General features: G+C 39.9%; 2 protein-coding genes across 2 annotated transcripts; both read right to left on the bottom strand.

Moving 5' to 3' along the window:
* Nucleotides 1–3,074: 3,074 nt before the first annotated feature.
* Nucleotides 3,075–5,091, bottom strand: LOC111894150 (protein MOR1). Its single transcript, XM_023890238.3, has 7 exons — nt 4,827–5,091; nt 4,583–4,741; nt 4,347–4,505; nt 4,126–4,222; nt 3,562–3,716; nt 3,352–3,468; nt 3,075–3,176 (listed from the first exon to the last, which is right to left on the bottom strand). The coding sequence occupies exons 1-7, from the start codon at nt 4,926–4,928 to the stop codon at nt 3,075–3,077; spliced, it is 891 nt and encodes a 296-aa protein (XP_023746006.1). The 5' UTR covers nt 4,929–5,091.
* Nucleotides 5,068–7,786, bottom strand: LOC122194818 (uncharacterized). Its single transcript, XM_042896068.1, has 6 exons — nt 7,642–7,786; nt 6,517–6,652; nt 5,574–5,643; nt 5,407–5,470; nt 5,170–5,328; nt 5,068–5,096 (listed from the first exon to the last, which is right to left on the bottom strand). Exons 1-6 carry the CDS (start codon nt 7,784–7,786, stop codon nt 5,068–5,070), a joined length of 603 nt encoding a protein of 200 aa, XP_042752002.1.
* Between the last annotated feature and the right edge of the window lie 10,688 nt (nt 7,787–18,474).

Raw genomic sequence — 18,474 nt, forward strand, 5'->3', positions numbered from 1 at the left:
GGTTCGTATGAGGAAGTTGAAGGGAATGATTCTCCTGAAATGAATAGGGTTAGAATGAAAAGGAAATCAATTGGGTCATGTAGTAAAAAGTTAGATTTGAATGAGTCCACTGATTTGTCAAAGTTAATTGTACCCTATGAACCTGTAATCAACAAAAAACACTCAGTTGATCGAGAGAATGACCCCTTTAGGGGGGTACAGTTTGAGGATAACCATGGTAAAAAAGATGTTGACACATGGGATGAGCACTAAGCAAAAGGGGATGTTGATCCAGTGGATGATTATGAGGTAATGGGGGATGTGGACGCAGAATATGGTGGGGGAAAAATCTACATGATGTTGAGTTTTTTGAGGATGAATACAGTGGAAATAAGGAAAGTGTTAGTGAGGGTCCTTGGAGTGAGGGTAGTAGGAGTGAGGGTAATATGACAGATGATGAGAGTGAGGACGAAGACTTCTTTGTGGATTTAGAAAATATTGTAGATGATGTTGATGTTGATATGAAAGAATTTCATATACATGTTGATGAAGATGTTGAGTGGGTTCAAAAAACCACCAAAGAAGCAAGTGGTAGTGGTGTTGACTTTACTGAAGGTGAAGATTATCGTTTGAGTCACCTATTGTAGATGAAGATAACAACAGAGAGAGGATGTTGAGAGACATAAGAAAGGAAAAAGTTGTTTTGAGGGTGTAGTTCATCAAAAGGATTTCATATTAGGACAGAAGTTCAAAACAAAGAAAGATGTGAAAGAATATATAAACAAACATGCAGTAGAAACCAAAAGGGATCTACATTTTGAAAAAAATGACAAAACAAGGATTAGGGCTAAGTGTAGAGGAGTGGTCCCAGATATGTCACACCCCGAAACCGATGGCGGAAACGTTCCGGGGCGGAGGACGTCATGTAAAGTATCACAACCAATGTACATAACAAACATAGTAAACACAACCATTACATTACATAGGAACATTTACATTTGTTTGAAAGCAAAGTAATACATGTTATATATACATTAGTATAAAAAAAGTAAAGACGTGACTTCTATACACTCCGTCTTCTCTAAAAGATCGTGGGATACCTGTCTAACGAGAACCTGAGAATACAAGCAGTTTTAAAAATATCAGCATAAAGCCGGTGAGTTCATAAGGACGTTTGAAAGGAAAACCGGTTATTTAATCTTGTGATAAATACTTCATTTCCTTTGATAAAGATTTTTGTAATATCGAAAAACCATTGTTACTGAGTTATGAAACATAAGCATGTTTTCCTAGAAAATCCCATATTTTCTAACATGTAAGTCGATTTCCATAAGATAAGAAAAACCCTGACTAATCACTAGTAAGTTAAGAAAACCATAAGTTAAGATCCCTGGAATACCCTTCAGTACGACAGTAGGTAGTTTTAATACATAAAACTATAGATTAAGAACTCTGGAATACTCTCTAGTACGAAAGTAGGTAGTCTTATTACATAAATAAGACTATAGAAGAAATAAAGAAATAAATCTGTGACCAAAGTTAGTTTGTTTAATACGTATTGTGAGTCGTATAACCATACTGATTTGACCCGTGACCTTCTTGACGTTCTTCAGGCGTCGATCGATTTCCAAAATTTGTCACCCCAGGCGTGCCCTCCTAACTGTAGCTAGCAGTTTAGGTGTGGGATTGTCAATCCCGAATAGGTCTATCCACAAATTTCACGTTCTCCCTCCAGGAGACTCTGGTTATACCTCCGGAGAGGATTTACTGGTACCTCGAGGGGTATAACGAAGACAAGTCTCACAAGCTAGTATTAATTGATTCACGGAATAATAGACCGTTCTTGAGTTTCGAAATCATTTGGAGCAAAGTGGAGCATAAATAATCAAATACGAGCACTACTAGAAAAACAGCCTTTTACGACGCTCATTGCGCGTCGTAAAAGGCTCAGACGACGCGCAAATGCGTGTCAAGGAAGGCCCTGTCATAAAGAGAGACGACGCGCAATCACGACGCGCGTTTACGACACACAATGTGTATCAAGGAAGGCCCTGTCATAAAGGAAGACAACACGCATTCGCGTGTCATAACCTTACGACGCGCGTGTTAATGACACGCAATGCGTATCAAGAAAGCCCCTGTCAAGAAAGGCCATGTCATAAATGAAGACGACACACATTTTTGCGTATCATAATTTTAAATGTTTAAAAAAATATTATTTACAGATTTGCTTATTTTCAAATTAAATTTGTATTTAATGTTTCATAATAGAAAATGAAATATCATATACAAAAAATAGAATCCATTGCATAAATTTAATGTCATACAAATAATCGTTCCATGGAAAGATAAAAAAATCAATAGAAGTTGTAACAAAAATTTACAAACGAATTAGATACAAAAAAGACAATCCATTGCCCCTTTGCTTATTCAAGATCAACCTGCAAGTTGCTAACTAATCTGTACAAATTCACCATTGTTTCTAATCATTTTCATTAAATACTTTACAAACATAATTCATCCATAGTACCTGAGCTATAGTTGCAGCCTTGTTTCTTCTTCTTCTGAACTCATCTCTTGCAACCATTGCTCTAAGCCTAGTCTGAATAGATACAACAGCTCCTTGTCAGTTATGTGAAAAATACAATCGGAGAGTGGCCTACCTTCATAATAGCAACAACTAACGAAGCAGGAATGAAAGAGAAGGCAATCCTCACAACAATAGCTGCAGTGAATGCATCTAGGTCCTACAAGATCATACAAATTACTATTTAAATACACATTACATATAAAGGTGTCAATATTCTGATTGCATGTATTTAATATATAAAGACTCTAACAATAAATATATATGTTATGTTACCTTAATATATAAATACTCCAATTCAAAAAGGACTATATGCCCCAGGATTTGCATTTGCATGACTATCAAAAAGAGAATTGATTTGTAGAGGAAAGGGATGCATGATTAACAGTAGCACATAAAGGTCTAGGAGCATAGATATGTCAACCTGTCATGTGTCAACAACCATTAAACCACCTTAACAACCAGAAAAACATTTGGATTTGACAAAAACTAAAATGACCAGATCAAATCAAACATGTGGGTATAATTGTGTTATACGGTATAGTTCATATAGAACGATACTGCATGTTTGCTTGTCTCCAATTTTCTTGAATATCGCAGAAAGTTCTTGCTGCCATGCCATGCCAACACAAGAATACAAATATGAATTTATTTAAATCTTTCCTACACAATTGTATTTTCATTTTACTTATCTTAAACAATTCTACTGTCAGTTTTATTCCTACTTCTACTTTCCCGAACATAGTATTGTACCGAAAAAAATCTTATTAGGGGATGGAACTGACCTTCAATTGGGCATCTGCAGAATGCGTGGCAGGCATTAGATAATTGGCCATGGAATCACCCCAATGAGTTTGACCAACAGGGCCAGTAGGGGTCAACATTCTGGCAGCAACCAATGTCTAACAATGTTCATATAACAATTACAATTAATACATAATAAATAAGATGCTGATAATGCATAATATTAAAGAGATAATAGAATAGGTGCATACCTGAAGATTATGATCGATGTAGGCAAGGATTATGGGTTGGAGTTCCATGTCAATTGGGACCATGGAAAGATGACCTTTTATTGCTGTCCCACGAAGCTTTACAAGCTCATGAAGAACCGTTTTCACCATCCGCAAAGGCTTGTCATTCGCTCCCGCTCTATAATATTAATATTAACAACAAACCCCAATTAAATCATTCTACTTTAGTAATTAATATATCAACATGCTCATTTACTATCTCTCTCTCTCTCTCTCTCTACAAATAAGGGCAACGTACTTATATCTTTTACACCATAGTAAAAACAAAATTACATTCCTATTGTGTGTAAAAGAATGTACTTACAGGTTGCTTGTTATTATGGGTTTAGTTACAATTTGGTTGTGATTATGGATAACAAAATGTAAGTGCATCATTATAGTAGGTAGTTGTAGAAGATAAACTACATTATTGTGTATATTATTGTGTACAAGGAATAAAGTATGTATGTTTGATATTTTTAGGCTCAACAATTTTCCTTTGAGAGATCATATCATTGAGACAAAGTAGATATAGTAAATACAAACCTCCTCTGATTTCTTCCATCCCGAGGTCTTGGAGATACACATGAATGCTTTGGAGGATGCGATCAAGGTCCACCTCATATGTCGTATTTTGAAGAACCTGCATGCATCAATGTGAAGAGTAACTAAAGATGGCAAGCTGAGGTGGTATGTTGTTTCTTATGGACTTAATCCGGAAAGCAGTAAACTATTGAAAGCAAGTAAGAAAAAGATGACCGACAGACCTTTGTAAGTTTGATCAAGCATTTGACAACCAACTCAGAGAACTTTGAAGTTCTTGTAGAAAAAGATTCATTGGATGGTGGAGTTGGCCATCTAGAAGGGTCTAATGGTTTTAGGAGACTTATTATCACCATAAATGATGATGTCCTCTCTGCATTATCCTGCATTTACACAACAAATTACTACAAATGAAAATATAAGTAGTAATTATACGAGTTTTACAACCCAAATATCTCACCAATATCATAAGCGTTAAAACATTTAAGGCATTCAGAAGTTGACTGCCATCATCCATCCTTGGAACCCTTTCATCTAAAAGCCAAAGCAAAAGCTCTGTGATGAGATTGTCCAGTGTTCTCACGTTCACAGCATGAGCAAGTTGTTTGTTTTGAAACGTCTGCAAAAAAAGGACTTAAACACACTCTACCTAAACTGTTATCTATAAAGCCTATTGTTGTAACAGAAAGAATCAGATAAAATACCTGCATCAGTGTGTTGAGAACATATTTACAAGATCTAGAAGATGCACCCATCAAGCTGAAGTCAAAAGTCTTTGCCACCTTTACCTTGGTTGTAAGTAACATTCACTTCACCCTGGTTGTAAGTAACATTCACATATAATTAATTCATAATTCATAATATCTTTCAACAACAATTTTATAGATATTTTTTTTGTTAAACCTGATGGCCCACAAAAGTTTTTACTGGTCGATTATCTCCAACTTACAGACATAAATTAACATCAGTAGGAGCTGCAGTTTTTTTTAAAGTTTAAATTAAATATAAAAAAACAAAAATTATAAAATAAATAGAAAGAAACAATACCTGTGTGAAACTCAAATTGTTGTTTCCATTCTCCAGTCTTAATGTCCCATACAATTGCTGTTTTGTCTACACTGCCACTTAAAAGATAGGCTCCTTTCTTGTTCCATTTTAAAGAGAATATTGGCCCTTTATGTTTTGTTAATGTACTCATCAGCTCTCCTAAAATAATAAATAAACCTAACTTAATTTTATTTTAAAAAACCCATATTGAAAATGCAAAAAAGTAGCTTAATTTGCCATCTTTACTCCATATTCTGGTTTGCCCATCATAAGAACCTGTTGCAAGTAGAGTTCGATCACCCTACATTACAAATTTCATTTATAAGTATGAGATGCAACAGTAAAAAGTAAAAAGTTAAAAAAAAAATTAAAAAAAGATTCACATTCTAGTCAAGTGTTGTTACATCTTTGCTATTATCCTTTGTATAGTGTTTCAAAACAGCAACATCTAAGGGGCCTTTTCGTAAAGTTGAGCTACAAGGTCCATCACTAATTGTCGAAATTTGAGCAACATCTAAGGGGCCTTTCTGTAATTACAACATCTAAAGTAGTAGGAACCTTCTTAATTGTCTTCAAAACTCCCATTCATAAAACACAATTTGAAACGGTTACCATGGTTTTAGAATGTTTAATCGTGTGGGTTTAAAAATGATTATTATGAACTTTGGGGTAGGATTTTATTTTGTTATCTGGAACATAAAATGTGGGTTTCGTTTTACAAGGTTAAAATGGTAAATTTTCAATCATGTTTAATATTTAATTTAAGTTAAACCTAGACCACTTTTCTAAATTTTGTTAGACATCGACCATTTATGTAATTTTATATTGTTAACAGGGACCTTTCAAAGTATATTGTTATATTGAATATATAAATATAAGGACTTTTGCTTCTAGCTATGTTACGTGAATATAGTTGTCACACACAACTAGAATTAAAATACTTACAAATATGAAATGCATTAAGGGTTGAAAAATGACATGAGGTCCCTTTTGATAATATATATTGTTATTTTTGAAATAGCACAAATGGCATATGCAACTCCCAAAAATGAGACAAATAAAGAAATGCAGGAAAATGGCTTTTGGCAAAGTCAAAGTCTTAATTTGTATTTTATGAGTTACTAAAAATTGTTCAACCCACTTTGACCCAAACCCTACCCGACTGACCTGCCCATTTATCTTTGAACATGAACTCAATTTGCATTTTTTTTCAGGGAAAATAAAAATATCATGGGGACTGCCCGCTATGTTAATGTTAACACCCACCTTGGAATCGGTTAGTTGTTCATGGCATTAATATTTGGCCAATATATTAATACCTGGAATCAAGGAATTCAATATAGTAACCTGTCTCCAGCATTTGGCCAATGTAGAGGAATGAATACTAGGGGTGCCTCCTGAATAAGGATGCCACTGCTTGTTTTGAAAAGTGGCATTGCGCTACACGCCTCTTCTAGTTTGTACGATAGAGATTTTTCAATAGCTACAACACATGCATCATTAAAAATTAAAAATAATTATTATCTTATAAGTTTTTTTTTTCTTTTTTTTTTTTTAAATAAAAGAAATGTGGTTACCTAAAGGGAATGGAATTCACCATGAAAAAGAAAGAACAAATTTTCCTTTTCCACTTATAAATTTTAATGAGGGAATTTTGGTTTTCAATGAAAATGGAAGAATGGAATTGAATTCCTTCCACCCATCCTAGGAAGGGTGAAATCAAACAAATATGGAATTCAATTCCATCCACTTGGCAGCCAAATATGCATAGTCAAGTGGCTAAATCAATAAACTTATGAAAGCGTGTTGTGCTTTTCTTTATTTTACATAGATACTAAAACCGGTAATTGGAGAAAATAGTTTTTTTAGATGGACAAAAGGGTATAATGGTTTGCTTACTGAAAAATATCTAAAACACTTGGGAAAAGGGTAAAAATATAATTTCTTTTACCTAAGATGTATTTTTGGTTGAAAAAGCCATCCAGCTCCACGAGGACTATAACCACATGTAATCTTTGTAGGGTTTCTACAACCACATGTAAACCAAGAAAATTTGTAAGTAACAGAGAGAGATATTGAGAATAAATATGAATTATATTTTATTAAGTAATAGAGAGAAGCTAATCTCCCTCTTTTAATTTTAATACTTTTTGTAAATTGTAATCATATTTAACAAGTTAATCATTTATGACATTTAAGAAAAAAGACCAACAAAGCTGCTGCCAGGTAAAAAGTAGTAAAATTTTTTTTTTTTCAAGACCATTGTAGAAATATAAACAGATAGCACAATAACAAGATAACATGAAATCTTCAATTGCATATCTTTATAGTGTATCTATCTTTGGTGTTACCTAGGGTCCTCTTACAAGTTTATATGCATGTATGTGCCAGCAGCAAGTTATATGCTGAGATTCAAGATCAAGGATCCTCTTCTCTATCTTATCTGCAAAACTGAACAACACCATTATCTACCTTTAGTTGAAACAACATTAGAAAGAGCTAAAAACTGATATTTATCCAAAATTTTCATTGAACTCTTATGCCCTGTAAAAAAACTATAGTTATAGAAAGAAATCATGTAGATGTTTAGTTTTTCAATTCCTTTATGGTTTTGCATTTTTACAAAAACCTGGTATACACTATGCAGTTCTACATTTCCCACAAAAAAATCAAAAACTCATTCTCTACATATGTATCTAGAACCAAAACATCTTTTAGACTGCCATAAATAAACAGTCAATCCCTGTATTATATTTATATATGATCTCGCCCATACTCCCACACAATCTTAGGCATGCTTATGGTATGGTATGGCTTAGTGTATTTGGAAAATGATGATGTTTAAGTGGCTGCTCAGCTATGATGCTCTAGTTCTGAACCCTTGATGACTATATTTCTATCCCTTTTAGTTGTTTACTAAATGTCGGATTGGATCTCTCATAGATCTCCTGCTATCTCAAAATTTATGAGAATGCAGAGAGCCCCATATTAAAATAAGAAAATGATAAAGTAAGAGAAAGAAACCTAGGGCACATACATGAAGAAGAAGAGAATAATATTCGAATCTAATGCCTCTTCCATTTTTGTTTCCTGATTTTCAATGCCTCCAATCTGACCATGTACCTCCGACTTCTAATCCCATATCAATCTTCGATTTTTGATCTTCAACCTCCAATTTCATCCTTATAGTTTCGGAACCCCAGAACTGACCTTTCTACCTCATATTTCTGATGAAAGGTGAGTCTCAAATCTAAAATAACAATGAAAAGTTTCCGATTCAAAATGGATTATTGTAGAAGGGAGGTGAAGTGGGGAACCCCAGAACTGACCTTTCTACCTCATATTATGTGCATACATCGATTGTGGAGGAGGAGCGACCACCTGTACCTTACACGACGCTTGAATCGTACCTATATGTGGCTTCATTAGTTCATAGATGGCGATGGGAGAAGTTGCAAAACCCTAAATCTCCTTGTAAGTATGACACAGACACAATGTAACGAGCACTAAATCGTAATCTTCTAAGCATAAGGATCCGTAAACATTGGCTCTTAAACAAATGCTTGTAAACTTGAGCAGTCTTAGCAGTCTTGGTGAGGTGAGGTGAGGTGGGCTCGAGGTTGCCGGCAGGAAGAGGTTAGGCACTTCAAACTCTTAAAGATTATGAGGTTTGAAGTTGGTGGTGGCGGCGACTTAGGGCTTGCACATACACACACACACACAGAGAGAGAGAGAGAGAGAGGAAGAAAAACTGCTTAAAGGATTATTAGGGCTTTTTGGTAGAGGATTTTAGAAGAAGAAGAAGGAGATGCATCGGCGGGCTGTTTAATTTTTTGGTATTTTATTCCCCCCCATCCCCCTAACAAAACGCATCTTCGTAAAGAAAAATATAAAGCGACAGTTTTAGACGACACGCTTTTTTATGATAAGTGCCCTCCGTGTTTTTAATTTTTTTTTGTTAGACACTATTTTTAGGGCACGCACAAATGCGTGCCCTCTATCCTTCAAATTTTGCAAAACTGACATTATTTTTTAGGGCACGAACAAATGCGTGTCCTCTATCAGCGAGTGTCATTGTTTGTGTGTCATTAAAGGATTGTTTTCTAGTAGTGGAGATAATTATTTAACAAGATACTCTGGATTAAACATGGATAAACTATATCAGACATAGTTTATATTGACTTTGCATGAATCTGAATCCGTAAAACAAGTAATATAGATCCCAAATTATTCCCATAATAATTTAAATGATTTGATAAGTTCCCACACTGTTTTGAAAACTATGTAATTATATTCAGAAAACGTCCCTTATGCTCCGCATATTACAAAAGGGATAAAATATCTAAACTTTGTCAGAAATTCTTATAATTACATCAGTTTTAAGTTTCGAAGACCTTTATGATTTGCTTGTATTCCCCCATGAAAACATGAAAAACCCGGAAAAGTGTAGGGGTATGAACTCACCAGACGAGAAATGTGCCGGGTAGGATGCTAAGTATCAGTTTAAGGCTTGAACACACGCGAGGATCCTATGTAACATGAGGAGATACATAATTGTATATAGTTAGACTTTGAACTACTAAATAAGTAAGATAAAACACTCTGAGGCACGAAAACACTTTATCTCAAGTGTTAGGAATGATCCGGGTTGCATCTAAGGGGGTGTAAGGCCTAGATATGGAGTTTGCTCTTGAAGAGTAAACTCCTAGGGGAGATTACGTCCCATAGACCATATCCCCATGAGTTTACAACCGTAAACTCATGGGTGAGGTGTTCTTGGTTGCTCAAAGGCCTTATAACACTTGTGGAAGTAGGCTAGGTTCAATTCTAGGGCATAGGAAGTGGCTATGACACCAAATAGACCATTTATGGGAGTTTACGGCTGTAAACATAGATTTTATGGTCTTAAACTCTTACTTGTCTCTTCCTTTTGTGTTTTGGTGGTTCTAGGTTAAGCACACATGATTCTAGTCCAATATACAAGCCATGGAAGGAAGTTAGGGCACCATTTGACCTCTTTAGAGGAGTGTACGACCAAGGAACCAATCCTAAGGGGGTTTATGTCCTTAATCTCCTAAGGACATGGTTTCCTTGATGTTTAGGGTCCCTACTTCGATGGTGGTTGATTCTAGACATTATTCCATGCCATAGGAGGTGTTTAAGGGGCAATTTAACACCTTAAATGGTGTTCACGGCCTATGAAGGAGGGTTTACGGTCCAATAATATTCTTGGGCCGTAAAATAATGTTTAATACCCAAATGATAAGATTTTGGTGTTTGTAAGTCCATTTATGTAAGCCCTTAAGTCATATCTAAGCACTAGAAGTGATTTGGAAGTGTTTTGGGGCTTCAAACCCCCATTTAAGGGTGTTTACGGTTTGGGGCTATTCTAGGGCCGTAAACACATTATCTCCATTCATTTGGATGATTTAAACACGAGTTTGCATGTTAAACAAGCTAATCTACAAGCTAGGATATATCACTTACCAATTTGGAGCTTGGAAGGGGTGGTTTTTGGATAAAAAATGGCTTGAAGAGAGAGAGAGAGTAGAGAGAGAGAGTGGAAAAGTTTCAAATGAAGTCCACTCACCCTTATATAGGGTTTTAGTTTGTGTCCCGGTGGAAATCTACCCGATACCGACGTTAAACGGAGCTTATGGTCGTACCCGACTAAGTTGTCGTAACCCGACTTAGTTGTAACTAAAAATTTTCCAAATGAATATCGAAGGTGTTTTCACGTGTTTCTAATGTGTTTGGACACTCATGATGTCAAAATAAAAGTCCCAAATTTAATTAACTTAATCCAAAAGTTAACGGAAAATGTTAATAAAAACTAGTTTATTAACGGAAAAAGAGGTTACAATGACGGGGTAAATTTCAGGTTGTCACATTATCCCCTCGTTAGAGGAAATTTCGTCCCGAAATTTAGAATTAAGATACAAATCATGGAATTGGAAAGAGATGCGGATATTTCTGTTTCATCGAGTCTTCGCGCTCCCAAGTGAATTTGGGTCCCCGCTTGCATTCCAGCGAACCTTCACTATCGGGATACGACTTTGTTTCGTGCGCTTGATCTCTCGATCCATGATTTCGATTGGTTCTTCCACGAAGTTCAGGTTTTCATTGATCTCGATCTCATCGAGGGGAATCATGAGGGTTTCGTCAGATAGACACTTTTTAAGATTAGAGACGTGGTATACAGGATGGATGTTGCTAAGTTCTTGAGGTAGTCGGAGTTTATAGGCTACATGACCGATCCTAGCGAGGATCTCGAAAGGTCCTACATACCTCGGGTTAAGTTTTCCGCGCTTTCCAAATTGTATCATGCCTTTCCAGGGCGAGGCCTTTAACATGACACATTCTCCAACCTGGAATTCCAGAGGTTTCCGTCGTTTATCGGCATAACTCTTTTGTCTGTCTCGTGAAGCTTTCAATCGTTCTTGGATTTGAATGATCTTCTCGGTGGTTTCGCGGATGATTTCAGGACCAGTGAGAGCATTGTCGGGGACTTGACCCTTAGCTAGCTGCGTGTCCCCTACCTCGGCCTAACACAGAGGGGATCTGCACTTGCGACCGTAGAGGGCTTCGAACGGGGCAGCCTTGATGCTGGTGTGGTAGCTATTATTATACGAGAACTCAATCAAGGGTAAATGGGTGTCCCACGACTTTCCGAAATCAATGACACATGCTCTCAGCATGTCTTCCAGGGCCTGGATAGTTCTCTCACTCGGTCCGTCTGTCTGAGGATGATAAGTTGTACTCATATCCAACTTAGTTCCAAGAGCTTTCTGAAGGGACTGCCAAAACCTTGAGGTAAACCTACTATCTCGATCGGAGATAATGGACACAGGTACACCGTGTAGTCAGACTATCTCTTGGATGTAGATTCGCATGAGTCTTTCCATCTTGAAAGATTCTTTAATCGGAAGGAAGTGAGCGGATTTTGTCAATTGGTCGACGACTACCCAAATGGTATCGTACGCACTCGAAGATTTGGGTAACTTGGTGATGAAATCCATAGTAATCATCTACCATTTCCACTCAGGTATCTCGGGCTGCTGGAGCAGACCCGAGGGCTTTTGGAAAAATTCTGAATGAATCTACGATAGTAGCCGGCGAGACCCAAGAATTGACAGATTTCTGTAGGTGTCTTCGGTGCCGACCAATTCTCTATTGCCTTGATTTTGGATGGGTCCACGTGTATACCCTCCTCGCTTACCACGTGACCAAGGAAAGCTACCTTCCGAATCCAGAATTCGCACTTGGAGAATTTCGCATATAGCTTCTCTGTTCTAAGAGTTTCCAACACTAATCTCAAGTGTTGTTTGTGATCTTCTTCGCTTCTAGAATAGACAAGTATATCGTCAATGAACACGATGACAAAATTGTCCAGAAAGGGACGACACACTCGGTTCATCAGGTCCATGAACACTGCCGGTGCGTTGGTTAGACCGAAGGGCATCACTACGAACTCGTAGTGACCATATCGAGTCCTGAATGCTGTCTTGGAAACATCATTCTCGTGAACTCGCAGCTAATGGTACCCTGATCTAAGGTCTATCTTCGAAAAATAGCTGGCTCCCTGAAGTTGATCGAAAAGGTCATCAATTCAAGGAAGAGGATATCGGTTTTTGACGGTCAACTTATTCAGCTCATGGTAGTCTATACACATCCGAAAAGATCCATCTTTCTTCTTTACAAACAATACCGGGGCTCCCCTAGGTGAGGAACTCGGTCTGATGAACCCTTTACCCAGTAGCTCATTAAGCGGACTGGATAACTCCTGCATTTTTGCTAGCGCTAAACGTTACGGAGATTCGGCTACAGGATTTGCTCCAGGAATTAGGTCGATGCGAAACTCGACTTGACGTTCAGGAGGAATTCCTGGAAGCTCTTCGGGGAAGACATCAGGAAAGTTGCAGACTTAGAGGATGCTCTCAAGGTCTTAAACTTCCTGTTTCTCGTTGATCACATGAGCTAGGAATGCGTAACATTCCTTTCGCAGAAGTTTTTGAGCTTTGATGCACGAAATGATGCGACGGTTAGAACTGAGTTTATCGCCGTAGATCATGAGAGTCTGGTCCGAGGGTAGATTGAGACGGATGGCTTTTTCATAACAAAGGATATCAGCATGATTGGGACTAAACCAATCCATGTCAATAATAACATCAAAGATCTTTATAGAAAATGGCATTAGGTTAATAGGAAAGGAATGATCATTCAAGGTAAGGGTACAACCTATGAATATTTTGTTAGCGTTCTCTTTCTCACCATTAGCCATATCGATGGTAAACATTTCGTTTAATGGTTGGGATTTATGTTTAAGAAAACGCTTGAATGCATGACTAACAAAACTTCTTTCAACACCAGAATCGAAAAGGATGCATGCATAGGAGTTGTCGATAAGGAACGTACCCGTGACAACGGTGGGATCGGCGACTGCCTCCTCTTGCCCCATAGTTAGAACTCTCCCGGTGTTGCCAGTTATTGCTGCCTTGGGGCAGTTTCGCTTGAAATGCCCGACTTCACCGCAACCATAGCAGGCCTGACCGACGCCCGCTCCGGAAGCTTGATTGGTTGGTTGGGCTGGGTTTCTGCAATTTCGAGCAATGTGGCCCTTCTTGCCACAGTTATTGTAGAGTTTTTCATGACAAGGCCCGGGAGTACGATGGTGGTAACTGCACTTGTCGCACCAGGGGAGGGTACCCGTGTATCCACTAGTAGGAGCGGTGGCAGGAATTGTAGCAGCGAGAACTGCCACAGTTTGCTGTTTATTCGAGGATCCCTGCGAACTCTGACCCTTCCGTTTGTTCCAGAATTTCTTTTTATTTTCACCACTCCCTTTAGCCGGTTCAGGAGCGGTGGCCACTTCCTCGAGATCGTCACCATGATCAATCAGAGTTTGCGCCAAGCATTTAGCGCTGTCGAATGTGTTTGGCTTCGCAGCCAAAACATTTCCCTTGGTTGGCTGGGTCAGCCCCCAGATAAACCTTTCAATCTTTTTGCTTTCTGGGGTAACCATTCCCGGACAGAGAAGTGCTAAGTCATCAACTCTGGAAGTGTAAGCGGCGATATCAGAACCCTTCATCTTTAGATTCCAGAGTTCATGTTCTAGTTTCTGCATTTCGCCCCGCGGGTAGTACTCTGCAAGTAGAAGCTCCTTTATGCTCTCCCATCCCATAGCATTGGCTACAGACAGGGTTAAGGATTTAAATCGGCCATTCCACCAATTCAAGGCTTTATCGGTGAAAGTACAGGCAGCGAACTTCACCTTGTTAGTTTCAGAACAGGCACAGATTTCGAAAATAGACTCGATCTTCTCAAACCATCGAGTCAGAGCAATAACACCTCCAGTGCCATTGAAAGGTGTAACACCCGGATTCCCAGGTATGATATTTTGTTCTTTTATTTTTGGGTTTTGTGGGGGAACTCGGCGAGTTGGCATCTAGACTCGCCGAGTATGGTCGTGGATTTGTACGCGAGTTCACAGCTGGACTCGGCGAGTTCATGAGTGGATTCGGTGAGTCCACGCTGTTTAATGAAACCCTAATTCCAGGGTTTGAGACCTATTTGAAGGGCCTTATGGCCGTCATTTGCGGCCACCAACCCCAGAAAGAAACCCTAAAGAGATTTAGAGCGTTTATGAGGAAGGAGAGGCCAATCTTGATTTTTGGTGGGTGTTTTTGCAAGAAGGAAGTGTTTAAGGCAAGAGGAGGCTAAAGGAGGTGCGATTTTTGGTGGTTTTGAGCTCATAGAGATTTCATTGAGGTACTATTCTCGGACCTTCTTCAGTTTTGGTGTTAAATCTTAGTGTTAGGGTTTTCCTAACCCTTTTAGAGATTGATTAAGTGGTGTATTTGGTCCCTCCTCGAGTTTGTGTTTTGGATCTGGACCCAAAGAGGTCCATAGACCTTAAAACTTGAAGCTTTATGAGTCATGTTGGAAGTCATGAGCTTGGAATGTCATTTTTGGGGCTAAAACACCATTTTGGACCATTTCTATGTTATATGTGTGTCAAGGTCCGAACTTTACGTGATTATCATGCTTGGGGAGGCCAGATCTATGATTGTATGGAACAGATCTGACCTCAGAAGTTCTTTTGAGTTTATGGATGGAATGAACTCGCCGATTCCCAAGAATAGACTCGGCAAGTAGTATGAAGGTTGCCCGTTAATCACTTAGTGAGTGGACTTGTCGAGTTGGGGGAATGACTCGGTGAGTCAGGGAGAGTCAGGGGTCTGAGTTCAAGTTGGAACTCGCCGAGTTTTTCTTGAGACTCGGCGAGTTTAGTTGGGGTGGCCCTGCGATTCATGCCAGGTGGAACTCGTCGAGTCAAGGGAAGTACTCGACGTGCCAAGAGAGAATCTAAGAGAGTCAGTGGACACGTGTAGACTCGCCGAGTCGCCCTTGTGCACTCGCCGAGTCGGGTCAAGTTTGACCGTTGACCTTGTCGACTTTTAGGGTTGAGTACAGTTGTATTTATGAGAGTATTACTTTGTGTGATTAGACGGAGGCTAGATCATACTTCTTCCGAGTCAGATATTTCCGAGACATCGAGGTGAGTCTTCTCACTATACGTTACCTAGAGTGGTACTATATGATGACCATAGGGTCTTATGTGTTATGTATGAGATTATGCGCTATGTGATATTTGTATGTTGTATGATGATATAGACCGGACCGGAGGGTCCAACGAGCTATGACCGGACCTAAGGGTCCAACGAGCTACGGGACTAGAGGGTCCCGCTGAGACACATTGACCGGAGGGTCGTATTATAGCCTCGAGTGGCATATGTTATGTATGTGGTATTTTGGGGAACTCACTAAGCATTTATTCTTACAGTTGTTGTGTTATGTGTTTCAGGTACTAGTGATGAGCGCGGGAAGGCGCCGACATGATTCGTACACACACGCATTGGAGTTTTTGTAGAGATTCTGGGGAAAAGTTTTGTGATAATAACATTTGATACAATGTGTTTGACATTATTTAGGAATGAATGAATGTTTTAAAAATGAAAAATTATTTTGAAAATTCACGTTGTTATAAGTTGGTATCAGAGCCTTGGTTTGAGGGATTTGGATGCATCTTCGGGCGTATCTGAACTCAAATTGAGGATTTGAGGAAATTTTTTTTGATAATGAAGTAAAAATTTTGAAAAGAGTAAAAAGAGTTTTGAGACAAACAGAGCAGAGCCGTGTGTACGATCAGCCAACGCCCGAACGGTGAATCCCCAAAAGTACCCTTACATTATGTGTTATGCGATATGTTATGTTATGCATGCTAGAGTAGGCTAGGTATACATATTAGGACTAGAGTGGCCTGATTGGTGATGCCTTAGCCTAGGAGATTTCTGCTGCTGAGATGCTTTGAGAGTAGAGTACTTGTAATCCAAGATCCAAGGAGGAGGACTGGAGTGAATACTGATGCGGTGTGGTCAGTAGTATGGGGCCCATACTACTGGAGACACCGGATCAGTGGGCATTCCAAGTAAGAATCTTTTGGACAACGGATGACAAGTAGGGTTGCGTCATCGATTATGTGTATGCTCGATCGAGTCTTTGATAATTTTTGTTGTATTTGAGAAGCATCATGGTTGGGACTCGACACACACCTGAGAGCAGTGGTGTCAACGACGAGGAGCTCCGTCGATTGATTCATGAGGAGGTTGCTGCTGCCATTCAGGATGAGATTACCGAGATGTTTGGGGACATCAAGACCACGTTGATTGAGACTTTTGATGAGCAGTACGCAACATTGATTGAGGCTGCTGCAACTGCAACTACTACTGCTGTTGCTGCTGCCAGACCTCAGGGAGGTGACTCGTTGTTGTTCCGGGAGTTCAGGAACACGAAGCCACCAGAGTTCGACGGGACACAGGAACCGATTGCTGGTATGAGATGGATCTTTGACATCGAGGGATGTTGCTATACGTTCTCTTGTCCAGAGCACTTGAGGGTTCGGTTCGCCTTGAACCAGCTCCGCCTGGGAGCGAAGGATTGGTGGAAGCTCATGACGGCGAACTTCAGTTTGGCTGAGATTTCCAAGGTGACCTGGGAGAGGTTCACCGCTATGTTTAGAGAGGAGTATGTTCCCCCGATGGAGAGGGAACGGTTGATTCAGGAGTTCTTGACCCTCAAGCAAGGTACTGATTCTGTGGCAGTCATCACCAGGAAGTTTCATGAGAGAGCGATGTTTTGCCCTGAGCAGGTGTCGTCTGAACAGGCTCGTATGAGCCGTTATCTGAGTGTGCTGAGGAGAGATATTCAGGAGTTCGTGGCGAAATCGACTTATCGGACATTTGCTGAGCTCCAGTCAAATGCCCGGAAGAGGGAGATCGAGTTGGAGACTCAGGCCAGGGAGGAGGCCGAGTCTCAGAGGATGGATCGGCGACCGACTCAGTCTCAGCCGACAGCCAAGCGGGCTAGACCCGCTGATTCGAGATCTGGTGGCGCGAAGGGACGCACCTGTGGGAAGTGCGGTAAGAGTCACGAGGGGACGTACAGGGCTGGGGTGTGCTACAAGTGTGGGAAGGAGGGGAATATCGCGAGTGATTGCCCCAAGGGATTTTCGGTGTGCTTTCATTACAACCAGACCGGCCATCGGAAGGCCGAGTGCCCGCAGCTTCTTCAGGGATCAGCGCAGGGATCTGTGCCTGCTGCTAGGGTTACCGAGGTTCGGCCGGTGAAGGTCAAGGCCCCAAAGGCTCGTGGGAGGGCATTTCAGTTGACCGCGGAGGAGGTCTGCACGGAGCCCGATGTTGTGGATGGTATGTATTCTCTTTTCATCTTATATTTGAGTTGAGTTTTTATGCTTATATGATTATATGCGTTGGTACTTTTCTTGTGAGTTTTGTGCCTGCGTTGGTATTATTTGACTCGGGTGTGAGTCGGTCGTTTGTTTCCATAGCATTTAGTCAGCATATTAGTGTCCGTCGAGAGGCGTTGGATCGGCCTCTGCGAGTTTCCATAGCTGAGGAGCGAGCAGTGTATGCTTCGGATGTGATTCGAGGATGTATCCTTGAGATCTTCGGTGTGGAGTTCCCGATAGATCTGGTTTCGATCGCGATGGGGGACATGTGTGTTATAGTGGGTATGGATTGGTTGAGCTGATATGGAGCTGTGATAGACTGCGAGCGTCAGTTGGTGACGATTCGAGACCCTAGTGGGGGAGTTCTTACAGTGCACGGCGAGGGTACACGTGCGGGGTCAGCATTTTGTTCGCCCGCCAGAGCGAGGCAGAGTCTACAACAGGGCTGTAGAGAATTTGTGGCATATGTGATGGATGCGAGGGTTGTTTCAGAGAGA

The sequence above is a fragment of the Lactuca sativa genome, chromosome 6 (genome assembly GCF_002870075.4).
Source record: "Lactuca sativa cultivar Salinas chromosome 6, Lsat_Salinas_v11, whole genome shotgun sequence".
Taxonomy (NCBI): Eukaryota; Viridiplantae; Streptophyta; class Magnoliopsida; order Asterales; family Asteraceae; genus Lactuca; species Lactuca sativa.